General features: G+C 44.1%; 2 protein-coding genes across 2 annotated transcripts in view; one reads left to right on the forward strand and one right to left on the reverse strand.

Annotated features, from left to right (window-relative positions):
* CDHR2 (cadherin related family member 2) overlaps positions 1-16135 on the reverse strand; it is a 147391-nt gene that overhangs the window by 12124 nt on the left and 119132 nt on the right. Inside the window, exons 28-30 of the mRNA XM_066589286.1 lie at positions 7770-7850; positions 6393-6453; positions 4255-4379 (exon numbers count right to left, since the gene is read on the reverse strand). Of these exons, the coding sequence (XP_066445383.1) occupies positions 4255-4379; positions 6393-6453; positions 7770-7850 (267 nt within the window). The remainder of the gene's footprint in view (positions 1-4254; positions 4380-6392; positions 6454-7769; positions 7851-16135) is intronic.
* LOC136611611 (uncharacterized) lies at positions 8806-15356 on the forward strand. The gene is made up of 2 exons (XM_066591344.1): positions 8806-14977; positions 15244-15356. Exon 1 carries the CDS (start codon positions 8827-8829, stop codon positions 14644-14646), a length of 5820 nt encoding a protein of 1939 aa, XP_066447441.1. The 5' UTR covers positions 8806-8826; the 3' UTR covers positions 14647-14977; positions 15244-15356.

Below are 16135 nucleotides of genomic sequence, written 5' to 3' on the forward strand. Positions count from 1 at the left end.
TACTGAGCCATTCAGTCCTCTGTTCCTGATTAGGCTCACTATAAAAGCCTGGCCCTGCCACTCCTTCAACTTATTGATTGTTGGGCTCCACAGCCTTGATCAAGCTTTACTCCTCTGCTATTTCAACAAGACCTCCTGATACCGACCTCTGGCTTCCTTCCTGACAACACTACCTGTATCCTCCATTTGTACCGCAACATGAGACCTCCTGATACTGACTCCTGGCTTTCCTTGACCATTCTCCACAACTGCTACAGAATAATCATGCCCTAAAATGGAGTCCGTAGTAGCCACTCTAAGGAAACAAGTCAGCTCCAAGAGTTTTGTTCCTCCTACCAGGAGGGGGTTATTGGAATGCAGAGAGAGATCGAAGGATTACAGAAGCAACTTCTGGTGATGCGTAATTTAGTGCCAAATGCCCGCATGCCACTGCCAGCAAAATTCGGTAGAGATCATCGTCAATACTGAGGTTTCCTGAATCAGTGACAAATCTTTTCAGATGCAGCTCACTTTGTTTACCAGTGATGGAAAAAAGGTATTCTTTATCATCAACCTCCTCACGGATGAGAGGCTTACATGAGCCTCGCCATATGTAGAGACCAACAGTCATCTACTCAATAGCCTCATTGCCTTCACAACCACTATGGGTCAAATCTTTGATGATCCGAATCGCTGCGCCACAGCCGAAGGTAGGTTACATAACTTATGACAAGGGCAACGATCCGTTACAGAATATAGAGCAGAATTTCATTGCTGTGTGACTGATACCATGTGGAACGAAACTGCACAACTAAGTCAATTTTGACTGGGATTATCTGAATGTGTAAAGGATGAACTTGTCAGAGTAGAGACCCCTGGTGACCTGGAAGATTTCATTCAGCTATGTATCTGAATAGACCAGAGGCTTTTCGAGCAGCAAAAGAAGAGCCTGCGGAGTTTGGGCGACAACCCTACCTACTCCTTCAGTCAATCCACGTTGAGTCCCCAGCCAAGTACAGAAACCACACAAGAACTTATGCAGGTTGATGTAATTCGTAAACCCCTTTGCATCACTAAAAAAGAAAGGCGCCATGCTGAAAACCTGTGCCTTAAACTGCCCAAATAAGTTCCAGCGGACTCTCGCGCTAACCAACGTCAACACCACGACCAACCCACAAGGAAATGCTGCCAAACAACTCTTTCTCTGCTTCACCATATTGTCCTCCCCATAAATATCTTAATGGGAAGTCAGAGGATACAGTGCTCAGTGATGTTAGATTCAGCAGCAGGAGGAAACTTCATGGACTTAATATTTGGTCTTGACAAAAACATTACAACAAGACCAAAGCCCATTCCTGTTGATATGGAAATGTGTAACCGTTGTCCTCGGTACCAGTGACACAGGAGACAATCAAACTGGAGCTCTGCATGAAATCTGACCATCAAGAAATAATCAGCTTTCAGCCCATCTCATCCCCTAAATTTCCGATAATTTTCAGGCTCCCCTGGTTCTCCACTCATAATCCTTTTATCAACTGGGAATCAAAGACCATTGCCATCTATTCAGATGACTGTAAAGAGAGCTACCAGATGGCACCATTTGCCCCTAAACCAGTACAAGATCCTAAGGATTGTCAGCAGGACTGTGAGAAGTTACCAGTTCAGTACCAAATGTTCAGGGATGTCTGCAACAAGAAGAAGACTGACTGACTACCACCTCATCAGCCCTATTATTGCCCAGTGGAGTTACTCCCTGGAGCTTCTATTCCCTTCGGGTGGATCTACAACCTTTCAGAATCAGAGTTGAAGGTACTCCAAGAATACCTGGACAAAAAGTTGAAAAAAGGGTTCATTTGACCACCTTCTTTCCTGGCTGGGGCGCCCATATTCTTCGTGGAAAAGAGTGACTCAACCCTGCGACCATGTATTGATTACAGGGAATTAAATAAGATTATGATTAAGAATTGCTTAACTGCTTGATTTCTGAGTTACTAGAGGGACTCCACTCTGCTAAGATCTTCACCAAACTAGACCTAAGAGGGGTTTATAACATTGTACGGATTTGCCTAGGGAATGAATGGAAGACTGCATTTAGAACAAGGTATAGCTATTTTGAATATCTGGCAATGCCGTTCGGTCTCTGCAATGCTCCCACTACTTTCCAGCATTTCATCAACTACATATTTCGAGAACTATTGGACCAATTCCTGGTGGCATATCTCAATGACATCCTTATCATCTCTGATAAATTGGAGAATCAACCTGAAGAGAATCAACTCTACATCAAACTAGAGAAGTGCGAGTTTGAACAGACCTGGATGCAATTCCTGGGAAACATTAGCTTTCCAAATGGCCTGAATATATACCCCACAAGATTAAAGGGGTTGTCTCGCGAAAGCAAGTGGGGTTATACACTTCTGTATGGCCATATTAATGCACTTTGTAATATACATCGTGCATTAAATATGAGCCATACAGAAATTATTCACTTACCTTCCCTGCGCTGGCGTCCCCGTCTCCATGGCTCCGTCTAACTTGTGCAGAAGGGTCTTCTGCCTTCGGCTCGGTCTGGCACGAGCGGCGTTCTGGCTCCGCCCCCTTCTACGTGTCATCGCGTAGCTCCGCCCCATCACGTGTGCCGATTCCAGCCAATCAGGAGGCTGGAATCGACACACGTGATGGGGCGGAGCTAAGCGATGATGCGTAGAAGGGGGCGGAGCCAGAAGCCGCTGCTGACGGACAGACCCGAAGGCAAAACACCCTTCTGCGCAAGCGTGTCTAATCGGGCGATTAGACGCTGAAGTTAGACGGAGCCATGGAGACGGGGACGCCAGCGCAGGGAAGGTAAGTGAATAACTTCTGTATGGCTCATATTTAATGCACGATGTATATTACAAAGTGCATTAATATGGCCATACAGAAGTGTATAACCCCACTTGCTTTCGCGAGACAACCCCTTTAAAGCTATCACTAATTTGCCTACTTCAAGAAATGTAAAGGAGATACAGCACCTTATCGGATTTGCTAATTTTTACAGAAGATTTATTAAGAATTTCTCAAAGGTCATCTTTCCTATCACCTCCCTCACAAAAAAAGCACAAGCTTTTCTTGGTCCCCAGAGGTACAAGTGGCTTTAGAGAAACTGAAGGCTCTGAAACCCAAAATTACCCTTTATCGTTGAAGTAGACACCTCCGACTCTGCTGTTGGAGCTATCTTGTCACAACGAATCGGGGAAAGGATGCAACTTTGTATTTCTGTTGTATACCTTGTCATCCGCAGAGAAAAACTATGACGCCGGAAACAAGGAGCTTCTGGCCATCAAAGTTGTTTTCACCGAATGGAGACACCTTTTGGAAGGAGCCCATTACCCAGTAACAATCCTTACTGGCCATAAAAACGTAGAATTTTTCCGTACAGCCAAGAGGTTATTGGCAAGACAAGCATGATGAGCCCTGTTTTTCTCCAGGTTCAACTTTGTAGTCTCCTACCAATTTTGTTCCAGGAATGGCAAGGCGGAGTCTTGTCCAGGATTTTTTTCAGTGTCTGGAGGATGGGGTCAAACACAAATTGCACTATTCTGTCCCCAAGAAATTTTTTGGGCATTGCGCACACAGAAAACCTACTAGCAAACCTTAAAGAAGGATACGAAAGTGACCCTTTCTTAAGACATCCCTCTAAAAATGTGGGGCTTGTTTTTCCGAAATGGACTGTGGAAGCAAAAAGACCAACTCTATGTCACCAAGGCTGGTCGACTCAAAGTCCTTAAACTAGTCCATGATTGCCAGCTTGTCGGTCCCCTTGGGGTCACAAAGAATTTGGAACTCTTGCTCTGTCTCTTCTGGTGGCCTGACTGCAGGAGGGATGTGAAGAGGTATGTCACCTATTGTGAAGTATGTGCTCAAAACAAGACGCCACGAGCTCGCCCTCTCGGTTTTCTACAGCCCGTTCCAGTTCCATTCAGGCAATGGGGGTCTATATCTATGGACTTCATTGTGGATCTGCCTCCCTCGAGAGGGATGACCATTCTTGTTGTCAAGGAACGACTATAAAGATGGCTCACTTCATCCCCATCAAAAGAATTCCCACCGCCGAGCACATCGTGGAGTTGATAATCCGGGAAGTTTTCTAACTACATGGAATTCCAACCATAAATGGAGCCCTGCAAGTAGAGTTAACAGCCACACCTAGAACTGGCCCTCTAATAAGCAGACTTTTACATTAACATACAATGTACAAATAAATACAGTACATAAATAAAGGCATAATAAATTTACCTTTTCCTCATGCAGACTATGGTAGAAATCATAACGATGATGACCACAACTAATAAAGCTGCTAGGCCAACAATTATTCCTAAAAATTGATTATTATCATCTTGTGTTATTTGGCCTCCAGCTCCCTGTTAATGAATAAATCAAACATTATTTCAGATTGTAAAAAAAAAATGTAAGATGAATTCCAGCCTCCTACAATACTTTATATATAATGGTAAGAAGTTATTATGATGTTTTTTTTTTTTCAAGTCAGTTTTGCTGGAGGCCACATTGCAATTATATGCGTCAAATATATCACACTGTTTCTGCTGATGAATTAGTCATATCTTTAAATGTGTCTAGAGATGTGGAGTGACTTTTAATGCCACACAGATACTGGATTGAGATTGTGACAAATTCTGAGACTTGTTAGGCAGCCTAATTTCTTAAGGCTGCCTAAAATCTTCACACCGCATAAACCTCTACCCCTTTTCTCGCCACTTTGGAAAAGTTGAGTGAGAAACATAAAACAGCAAAAAGTCACAGATTTTTGAGCAAAAAAACCCAACTTGCAACTTTTTGATCACAGAAAATTACTGCACAGCCCGTGATAAATTTACCCCACTGTCTGTGATTGATGGCACTTAAGTTACCATAGGAATAGCACTGTTAAGATTGGAATGGGACTGATACTGTAGAGAGGGCCTTTTAATTGGCACTGCTATGACCCATTCTAAAATGGATTTTACCAGAATTAACTTTCGCCACCTATCCATAAGAAAGGTAAATAAAAGTCTGATCAGTGGGGGTCTCGCCACTGAGACCCCCACCAATTCCAAGAACTAGGGTCTTATTTTCCCTGTCCTCACTCGCTCCCTACAGTAAGGAGAGGATAAAATGGCGCAATAGTCGCACATGTGCTCTGTTGCCTCATTCATATTCAATGGAACTGCGTGGCTACTTCCATCAGCCCTACTGATGTCACTGTATGATATCACTGCAGGTGGGAGAAGCATCCCAGCTGAAGAGGGGGACAAGGGTGCTCTGTTCTTAGTGGTGATAGGTGATAAAAGTTAAGACTTAAGAATTGAAGCAAGATGTTGGCACTATATCCAGTAAAAGCATATGGCTAGCATTTTTGTGTAAGGTATGAGAGATGCACTCTAAAGCCTGGCTAATGCGAACGGGTCGGATTCCATCTGTGAGTCCGGCCAGTGACTCTGCGTATCTGCTTGAGCTGTATTACAGATGACTGCGGCGGCTCGCCAACAGTCATGCACAGTACAGCTTTTCTTTTCTTTGTTTGTATTTCCTGCGCCGTCACTTAGCCATGATGCTGGTACCCGCAGCCTATACACAATGTTGACTGCATATGGGCTGCAGGTCGGACGCCTCCATTGGCTTCAACAGAGGCTATCTGCAGCCAAATAGAGCATGCTGTGATTTTTCTTCTGCTCACGAAATACGCAATTCATATCTGCAAGTGTGAAGGAAAAATCGAAACTACATGCCTTTTAATGCCCGCGTTTTGACTCGGATCCTCCGCACGGATGGCGATCGCGAATTCCACAATTAGAATTACAAAGAAAAACAAAAAAAACCTGTACTATGCATGACCACCTGAGAGCCTCCACGGTCATCTGCAGTACAGGTTAGTGCCGTACACAGGGTCGCCGGCCTGGCTCACAACTGGAATCCGCTGCGGGCCTCCTGCATGCAGAATCCAATCTGTTTATGTGAGCCCGGCCTAAAAGTTCTCCAAGGTGAAGAGTTAGACATTTACTGATATAAACCTATGATTTTAGGTTACAGTCATCTCGTATTATCCTACAGTTTCAAGAATTTACACAAGACGAGGCTACGCAAAACCAAAAGGAAAATATATTTTTTTCACTATAAGGGTGACTACTCACTAGCGTTTGCGAATTTGCTGCATTTTTTTTCTCCAGGTGTCTATGGGGCTTTCTAATGTTAAAAATGCATCGCGGCAAAATCGCAATTTACCGCGATTTTGTGCGATGCAATTTTAACATTAACAAGTCCCATAGACACCTGGAGAAAAAAAATGCTGCGAATTTCGCAGTGAAAAAGAACTGTAGTGGGTAGTCAGTGTCACCCTTATGAGTAATCAGCTCTGAATGTATTTGTTTTATACTCACAAAGCCTCTGAAGCCGAGTCCTATAAGGGTGCTCAAAACATCATTGTTGTCCCGAATAAGTCTAAAAAAGATCAACATTAATAAATCCACATTGTTTTACAACCAGTAATAAAATATATGTGCAAAGTTAAACGTCAGCTGCACTTTGTTTCGAAATTTTGATGGCATTTTATATATGATGTATGACTTTTCCCAAACTAGAAGAGTTAACCCTTAACCCTTACATAACCTTATATCCATTCTTCTTTCCCGCTCAACCAACTTCCTTCTTCCCTTCATTCTCTTTCTTTTGTCTCTTTATTTTTCATTCATTCACTCTTTCTCTCTTCTTCCATCCATTCCTTCGTTTTTTCCTTCCTGATGAGTTTTCATTTCTCACCTTCCAATATATCATTTTAATTACCTCCCTTTTAGCAAATCTAATATAAATAAGCCTACATGCTTTTTCTTGCACCACACTTTGACCCCTTAGCTGTAACTTTGGTGTATGATGTTGGTGTCATTAGATGACACATGCTCACCGATGCTGTAAAATCATCATATGTGAGTTTAATACATTCAGTGACCTGTCAGACGGGGTGAAAGTTACAATGTTAAGTCTATGGGTGGCGCTGCTGTGCTGCAGGCATGCGCTAAGCAACACAGCATACACTGCTGAGCTGCACCATACACTGCCCAACCAAGAGCGAGAGAGAGTGATAGAGAGACAGTGATAGCGAGAGAGAGAGAGACAGTGAGAGAAAGGGAGATAGAGACAGCAATAGAGAGAGAGCAATAGAGAGACAGAGTGAGAGGGCAATAGAGACAGAGAGAGATAAAGAGGGAGACAGAGAAAGAGCAATAGACAGAACGAGAGCGATAGACAGACAGAACGAGAGCGATAGACAGACAGAACGAGAGCGATAGACACAGAGAAAGCCATAGAGAAAGCAGCGATAGAGAGACAAAGAGAACAAAAGAGACAGACAGACAGAGCAAGAGACAGAGATAGACAAGCAGAAATAGAGAGACAGACAACAAAATAGGCAGACAGAGAGAGACAGACAAACAGAGAGAAAGAGACAGACAGAGAGGGACAGACAGAGAGAAAGACAGACAAACAGAGAGAGACCTGTAGGCTTTTTTCTATTAGATACCAAGCAGATTAAGAAGTTCACAACCACCACTTGTGAAACATTCTATGTTCGCCTAGCGAGCATCCTGTCAATCTAGTTAATGTAAATAACAATGTTTCTTAAAATTGATTGTTCTTGTCATAACCACAAAAAAGTAAAATGAATCTCGCTTTTTATTATAAACATGGACGCATAACAGACAGCTATATTCTTGCTGATGAAAATGACTGTTTTCCAAAACATAACCCCCATGAGCACTAACCTGTACAGCTTATCTGACGTTATGGCAGTGCCATTATTGTATATGCAGTAGACTGTCATGGTACTCTTCTGATCATCAGCACTGAGAAATAAAGAGAACATGTGACCAATGTTTTATAGCAATACACATCAAATACTATACAGGATGTGCAAAGAAATACCAATTGTCATGCCTTTGGCAGTCTCTGTTCAGTAAAATTGTCTGTACTGTATAAGGTATATGATATTGCTTTATTTCTGGCATTATTAGATGGACTTTCTGTTAGGGCTCCATCTAGTGTGCATTCATATACTGAGCCTCAGTGTATTTTGTCCTCTGAGGGATGCTGTACCTTTTACCCATGACCTCAGTGACATCATCAGCTCAGCCCACAGTAGCCATTTTCTGGCACATTCCCTCCATGTCTGGACTGCTCTAGAGACCCTCTGCAAACCTTTATTATCCAGGCTCACAGTGGCATCGTCGGTATGTGATAACTTCTACCTGATGTCCTACTCTTAGCATCCTGTGTATATATGTTTCCAGTTCCATGATTACACCACTTCTATAGTTTCTAGTCCTATGTGTGTTATTCAGATAGCATAGCATGTGTCCTAGTGTATGCGCATGCACACTTATCATCCCTCATGGCTGTATTACATGCTTCCTGTCTTCTCACATGTATGTAATGTATTCTATGTACTGCTATGTTAGTGTACATTGCTAAGTGCATCATTTTCTTTGTTCTACAGTTTTACCTCTACCTTGCAATAAAGTTGAAAGCGGACATTGCTCCATCGTCATTGTGTTGCAGGGAAGGTTATCTGCCTGTCTACTTATGCTCCACTCATAGGGAGGACAGAACAGTAAAACGACGGCCACTTACAGACTGGATACCAGTAAAACGACGGCCCCTTCGCAGGCTGGATAGAGAAACAGGGACTTCTCACAGGCTGGACACAGGGCACCAGCAGTCTAGACAGCAGGATACTAAACCACGTTTTGTGCTATACGCAGAGATACTGCTACAGGACGCCCACTACAGCGGTAAGCACGCAAGCTCGTCCGGAGCGTCACCATGTCAACGTTAGAGACTGGACTGTATGAGACAAGGTCTCACATCTCAGCTAGCTCCAGAAGCTCAAAAGGGTCAGTGAGTAGCTCTACAGTAGCCATTGCTCGTGCAAAAGCGGAAGCCGCCAAAATGCGAGTGCATTATGCTGAGCAAGAAAGGCAATTAAAAGTAGAGAAAGCACGCATGGAAGCAGCACTGGAAAAACTATCAGTAGAGAAAGAAGCTGCAGCTGCTGTGGCTGAAGCAGAGGCTTTGGAAGAAGCAGCGATCTACGCAAGTGAAAGATTCAGCAACATGTCTAGGCGCAGTTCTGGTCACCAAGACAATCTCCAGCGTACTTCAGACTATGTTCAGCTACATGCCAACTCGGGTGACGACTCGTGCTCAGATCCGGGAGAGGAGTCAAACCTCCAAAAAGAGCTCCGCCAGCAACCGGTAACACAGCAAGTGACCTCAGCACACCAAATGCCCAACATCAAATTAGATAGCAGTTTGATATTCAGTCGGCCCTCAGTACAACCTAAGCTTGAACCAACAAATGTTTGGAGTACCACGGTCGCCACCAATAAGAATGAACCTTTAGACTGTGACTATTATCATAGCAGCATGTCAAAGAATCGCTGTAACTCAATAGGACCTCCACAAAGCAACTTACCTTCAGATCTACCACGCAGAGATCAAGGTATGACAGACCTCGTCAAATTCTTTGCACGACGTGAGCTAATAACTAAAGGACTCACAAAGTTTAATGACAGACCTGAAGGCTATAGAGCATGGCGTTCGTCATTCAGAAATATGATCAAAGATCTCGACCTGTCTGTAAGTGAAGAAGTCGACCTCCTAGTCAAATGGTTAGGCAACGAGTCAGCAGAACATGCAAAGCGAATTAGAGACATCAACATTAACTACCCAAGCAGAGGACTAAAAATGATATGGGAAAGACTGGAGGAGTGTTATGGCTCAACAGAAGTGGTAGAAAATGCACTCTTCAAAAGGATTGAGGATTTTCCTAAGATTCCCAATAAAGGATTTCAGAAGCTGAGAGAATTAAGTGACCTGCTGATGGAACTCGAAGTTGCTAAAGGTGAGGGAGACTTGCAAGGTCTCGCATTTTTAGACACAGCACGTGGTGTCAACCCCATTGTACAGAAATTACCTTACAGTCTACAAGAAAAGTGGATTACTCAAGGCTCCAAGTACAAACAACAGCACAACGTCTCATTCCCTCCATTCTCCTTTTTTGTGGATTTCATAAGCCAACAATCAAAGACTAGGAACGACCCAAGTTTTGACTTCTCAACATTTGAAACCACTTACATCAGAACTAACAAACCTGCTTCACTTCGTAACCTGAAAGCTACACCTGTTGCAGTACACAAAACCAGCATATCTGCTGTGCATCCCTCAACAAGAGACCCTTGCAAAGACTGCCCTCTACATAAGAAGCCTCACCCATTGCAGAAATGTAGAGGATTCAGGGAAAAAACTCTTAAGGACCGGAAAGCCTTTCTCAAGGAAAACCAGATTTGCTACAAGTGTTGTGCCTCAACATCTCATAGGGCGAAGGACTGTACAGCAAACATCGAGTGTTCAGAATGTCATAGTAAGGAGCATACCACGGCCTTACATCCTGAGCCCGCCCCATGGACTCTCACGCCTTCAGACCAGGCTACAGAGCATGGCGGGGAGGAGAAAGTCACAGTACTTCCTGAAGTGTCACCCCAGTGTACCCAAGTCTGTGGAGAGGGCCTCAGAGGTAAATCCTGCTCTAAGATTTGTCTTGTTAAAGTTTATCCAATTGGACACAAAGAAATGGCTGTAAGGTTGTATACCATTCTTGACGATCAAAGCAACAGGTCCCTTGCCAGCTCTACTTTCTTCGACATCTTCGACATTGAAGGACATAGCTCTCCATATTCACTTAAGACTTGCACAGGTGTGACTGAAGAAGCCGGAAGAAGAGCTACTGGTTTTCAAATAGAATCCATGGATGGTGAAACATCCCTGCCTCTACCTAAACTGATAGAATGTAATCAAATTCCAAACAACAGAGAGGAGATTCCAACGCCTGAAGCAGCATTACCACATAAGCACTTGAAGACCATGGCCCATCTCATCCCTGCCTTAGATCCTAAGGCTCAAATAGTGCTTCTGCTTGGAAGGGACATCATAAGAGTCCACAAGGTCAGAAAACAGGTAAATGGCCCTCACAATTCTCCATTTGCACAGAAACTAGACCTAGGATGGGTCATTGTAGGTGACGTCTGCCTAGGAAATGTCCACAAACCATCCATGGTAAATTCCTATTGCACTAATACACTGGAAAATGGACGTCCATCCTTCTTCCAGCCTTGTCCTAACAGGTTCCTTATAAGAGACACACCTAGCAGTATTTCATACTCTGACTGTACGGAAATCGGGACCCATTTCTGTGACGAAGACAGAGACCACTTAGGGTGCACAGTGTTCCAGAGGACAAAGGACGACCACAAAATCGCCCCCTCTATTGAAGACGAAGCCTTCTTGGACATAATGGAACAAGGCTTTTTCAAAGATGAAGCAAACAATTGGGTGGCACCACTTCCTTTCAAAACTCAGAGACGCCATCTCCCCGACAACAGAGATCAAGCACTGAAGCGCTTTTTCTCACTCAGACGCAACCTTCTAAGAAGGCCAGATATGAGTGAACATTTCTTCACATTCATGGGGAAGATATTTGGAAACGGTCATGCGGAAGTTGCTCCACCTCTAAGAGAAAAGGAGGAACACTGGTACCTGCCAATCTTTGGTGTCTACCACCCTAAGAAGCCAGGACAGATCCGGGTAGTATTTGACTCCAGTTCACAGTATGAAGGAGTCTCCCTCAATGATGCTCTCATGACCGGACCAGACCTCAATAACACACTATTAGGAGTGCTCATTAGGTTCCGTAAAGGATTAATTTCCATTGTTGCCGACATACAGCAGATGTTTCATTGTTTTCTAGTGAAAGAAGAACATAGGAACTTCTTGAGATTCTTCTGGTTTAAAGACAACGACCAAACCAAAGACATAATGGAATACCGAATGAAAGTACATGTTTTTGGCAACAGCCCATCTCCTGCAGTCGCCATCTATGGACTCAAAAGGTCTGCCCGAGAAGGTGAAGAAGAATATGGACAAGATGTCAGGCAGTTTGTAGAAAGAGACTTTTATGTGGACGATGGCCTGAAATCACTTCCATCACCAGATGCAGCAATCGACCTACTCAAAAGAACCCAAAGTATGCTTGCTTGTTCGAACCTCAAACTCCATAAGATAGCTTCAAACAGCAAGGCTGTCATGAAAGCCTTTCCCACTCAAGATCACGCCAATGACCTGAAGGATCTAGACTTGGCAACGGCCACAATACCCTTGCAGCGCAGCCTAGGGCTCAACTGGGACCTCAACAACGACACCTTTACCTTTCAGGTGGATCAAAAGCCAAAACCATTCACACGACGCGGTGTCCTATCTACGATCAACAGCATCTACGACCCGCTTGGGTTTGCAGCTCCCGTGACCATTCAAGGTAAGATGCTGCTCAGAGACTTGACTGCAGATACATGCGATTGGGACTCCCCACTTTCCCCAGAGAAGGAGACATTGTGGGTAAAGTGGAGAGACTCCCTGGTAGCATTATCCGACCTACACGTTCCTAGGCCGTATGCACACGTGCCTATTGCAGAGGTCAAGTCTAAAGAGCTGTGTGTATTTTGTGATGCCTCAGTGAAAGCAATTGCTGCAGTTGCCTACCTCAAAACGATTGACATTAAGGGCCAGACACATATTGGGTTTGTGATTGGAAAGGCAAAACTGGCACCATCTCCTGAGCCTACCATACCGAGGCTGGAGCTTTGTGCTGCCGTTCTGGCAGTAGAACTAGCTGAACTCATTGTGACAGAAATAGATATGACACTTGATGACACAGAATTTCATACAGATAGCAAAGTAGTGCTGGGCTACATTTACAATGAGTCTAGGAGATTCTATGTGTATGTGCATAACAGAGTCCATAGGATTAGAAAGTCATCAAAACCTACTCAGTGGCGCTATGTACCGACTGATCACAACCCAGCAGACCATGCTACAAGAGCTGTACCAGCACCACTCCTTAAAGATACCACATGGCTCACAGGGCCAACTTTCCTTTATAAACCAGTACTGGATACTCACAAGAAAAGCACCTATGAACTGCTAGACCCAGATTCCGATGCAGAGGTTCGCCCTCAAGTTTCCACGCTCATTACGACACTTTCTAGCAAACAGCTGGGATCTAAACGTTTTAACAGGTTCTCAACTTGGAAGTCACTAAACCGCGCTGTAAGTTGCTTAATTCATATCGCCAGAACCTTCAGAGCCACGCCAGCAAGATCAAGTCATTGCAGAGGTTGGCACCGCTGTCCAAAGGGCTATACAGTGGATGAACTTACACAGGCCAAGGACGTTGTCATCCATTGTGTGCAACAAGAGATTTACGCAAGAGAACTAGAATCACTCCAAAATCAAAAGAATGTGCCTAAAGATAGTTCCCTCAGGAAACTTGACCCATATATAGATGCTAATGGACTGTTGAGAGTTGGAGGACGTGTCTCAAATGCACAGCTTGATAGTAACGAGTGCCATCCTGTAATACTCCCTAACGATCATGTTGCGTCTCTACTTGTGCGGCATTACCATGAACAGACTAAACACCAGGGACGTTTGTTCACTGAGGGAGCTCTATGTACAGCTGGATTTTGGATAGTTGGAGCCAAAAGACTTGTGAGTAATGTCATTTTCAGATGTGTTACATGCCGGAAACTCCGTGGTACGTTTCAGTCGCAGAAAATGGCTAGCCTCCCTGCTGACCGACTCAGCACGGAACCACCGTTCACAAATGTTGGGCTCGACGTGTTTGGCCCATGGTCCGTCACCACGCGGCGCACTAGAGGAGGCGAAGCAAACAGCAAACGCTGGGCTGTCCTATTCACTTGTATGAGCATCAGGGCAGTGCACATAGAAGTTATTGAGTCTTTGGACACATCCAGCTTCATAAATGCATTAAGACGCTTCATTTCTATAAGAGGTCCAGTCAAGCAAATCCGTTCTGATAGAGGTACCAATTTCATTGGAGCGTGTAAAGAGTTGAATATTCCCTCAAACATTGACAGCGACCATGTAAGAAGATATCTTGCGAACCAAGGTTGCACATGGTCATTTAACCCTCCACATTCTTCTCACATGGGCGGCTCATGGGAGCGTATGATCGGCATAGCACGTAGGATCCTTGATTCGATATTCCTCCACGAGGGCACTTCAAGACTCACCCATGAGACCCTCACAACTCTTATGGCTGAAGTAGTAGCTATCATAAATGCGAGACCATTAATGCCAATATCCAGAGATACAGATGACCCTCCTTTGCTAACTCCTTCTACTCTACTCACGCAAAAGTTCGATGCAATTACAGCTCCTGCTGGTGAGTTTGATTCTAAAGACTTGTACAAGTGTCAATGGAGACGGGTACAAAGCTTGGCAAATGTGTTTTGGGAAAAGTGGAGGAAACAATACATCTCAACTTTACAGACTAGGAATAAGTGGCATTCCAGTAAACCCAACATGGAAGTTGGCAATGTTGTTCTTGTCAAGGACTCTCAGTCAAAAAGAAACGAATGGCCTATGGGACTCATAACCAAGGTTTTTCCTAGTGAAGACGGGAAAGTCAGAAAGGTGGAAGTCAAATTGTGCAAACAAAATGAGCCTAAACTCTTTTTCAGACCTGTTACAGAACTAATTTTATTACTCACAACGAAGAGGTCTTAATGTGGTAACCTTGGGTTACCAGACGGGGAGTGTCATGCCTTTGGCAGTCTCTGTTCAGTAAAATTGTCTGTACTGTATAAGGTATATGATATTGCTTTATTTCTGGCATTATTAGATGGACTTTCTGTTAGGGCTCCATCTAGTGTGCATTCATATACTGAGCCTCAGTGTATTTTGTCCTCTGAGGGATGCTGTACCTTTTACCCATGACCTCAGTGACATCATCAGCTCAGCCCACAGTAGCCATTTTCTGGCACATTCCCTCCATGTCTGGACTGCTCTAGAGACCCTCTGCAAACCTTTATTATCCAGGCTCACAGTGGCATCGTCGGTATGTGATAACTTCTACCTGATGTCCTACTCTTAGCATCCTGTGTATATATGTTTCCAGTTCCATGATTACACCACTTCTATAGTTTCTAGTCCTATGTGTGTTATTCAGATAGCATAGCATGTGTCCTAGTGTATGCGCATGCACACTTATCATCCCTCATGGCTGTATTACATGCTTCCTGTCTTCTCACATGTATGTAATGTATTCTATGTACTGCTATGTTAGTGTACATTGCTAAGTGCATCATTTTCTTTGTTCTACAGTTTTACCTCTACCTTGCAATAAAGTTGAAAGCGGACATTGCTCCATCGTCATTGTGTTGCAGGGAAGGTTATCTGCCTGTCTACTTATGCTCCACTCATAGGGAGGACAGAACACCAATCCAGAGGCAAAAGAGATCTTTCCAGCATGTAAGGGGGTATGTGTGCAGAGCATGCTTGTTTCAGTGCTACAATATCTGTGTAATCATCCCAATGTGCACCTCCATGATGCCCATGACAAGCACAACACCAGAAGGCATATTGCTCTAAACATCTGGTGTGGAATTCGAGGTGAGCAACTCCTGAATAGTGAACAATATCTAAGTATTCTAAACTCCATGTTGGTCGATGACCTGCCACTGGTGCAATGGGTTTGGTTCTTGCACATTGATGCTCCACCTCAGTCATGGAGAGATGTAGAGTCTATGGCTTGCAACTCAGTTTGGAACCCGCTGGATTGGACAACATAGCTCTGTTTCTTGGCCAGACTTAGCCCCTCTGGATTTCTTCCTGTTGGGTCACCTTTAGGGCTCTTTCACATGAGCATAGCGATTTTCGGTTGGCTGTGTCACGGCTACAGCTTTACCGAAAATCATGTGAAATCTGCCGTTTGTGTGCCCGTTCAGATGACCCGGGTCCGGCGGATGTAAGCCAAGCCCGGATTGCCGTCAGGCGGAAGGAGACAGTTTAGCTCTGCTAAGGAGCCCATAGGACCCCCAAAATGTTACGTGCTGTCCATTCTGCCATGCACAACCATGCACATCTTTGTACAGCTGCTGATAGCGGTCGTTTAGAATTTTTTTCTGCAAGGTAATTGAGCTACGTTTTATGCTTTACATCTTGCATTTGTCTTTTTCACTATTAGTTATGCTAACTTGTATTACGTTGATTCCCT

This window comes from Eleutherodactylus coqui, chromosome 2, assembly GCF_035609145.1.
Source record: "Eleutherodactylus coqui strain aEleCoq1 chromosome 2, aEleCoq1.hap1, whole genome shotgun sequence".
Classification (NCBI taxonomy): domain Eukaryota; kingdom Metazoa; phylum Chordata; class Amphibia; order Anura; family Eleutherodactylidae; genus Eleutherodactylus; species Eleutherodactylus coqui.

Excerpts from the sequence above, each read along its gene's own strand:
- LOC136611611 (XM_066591344.1), top strand. The coding sequence starts at position 8,827 with ATGTCAACGTTAGAGACTGGACTGTATGAGACAAGGTCTCACATCTCA.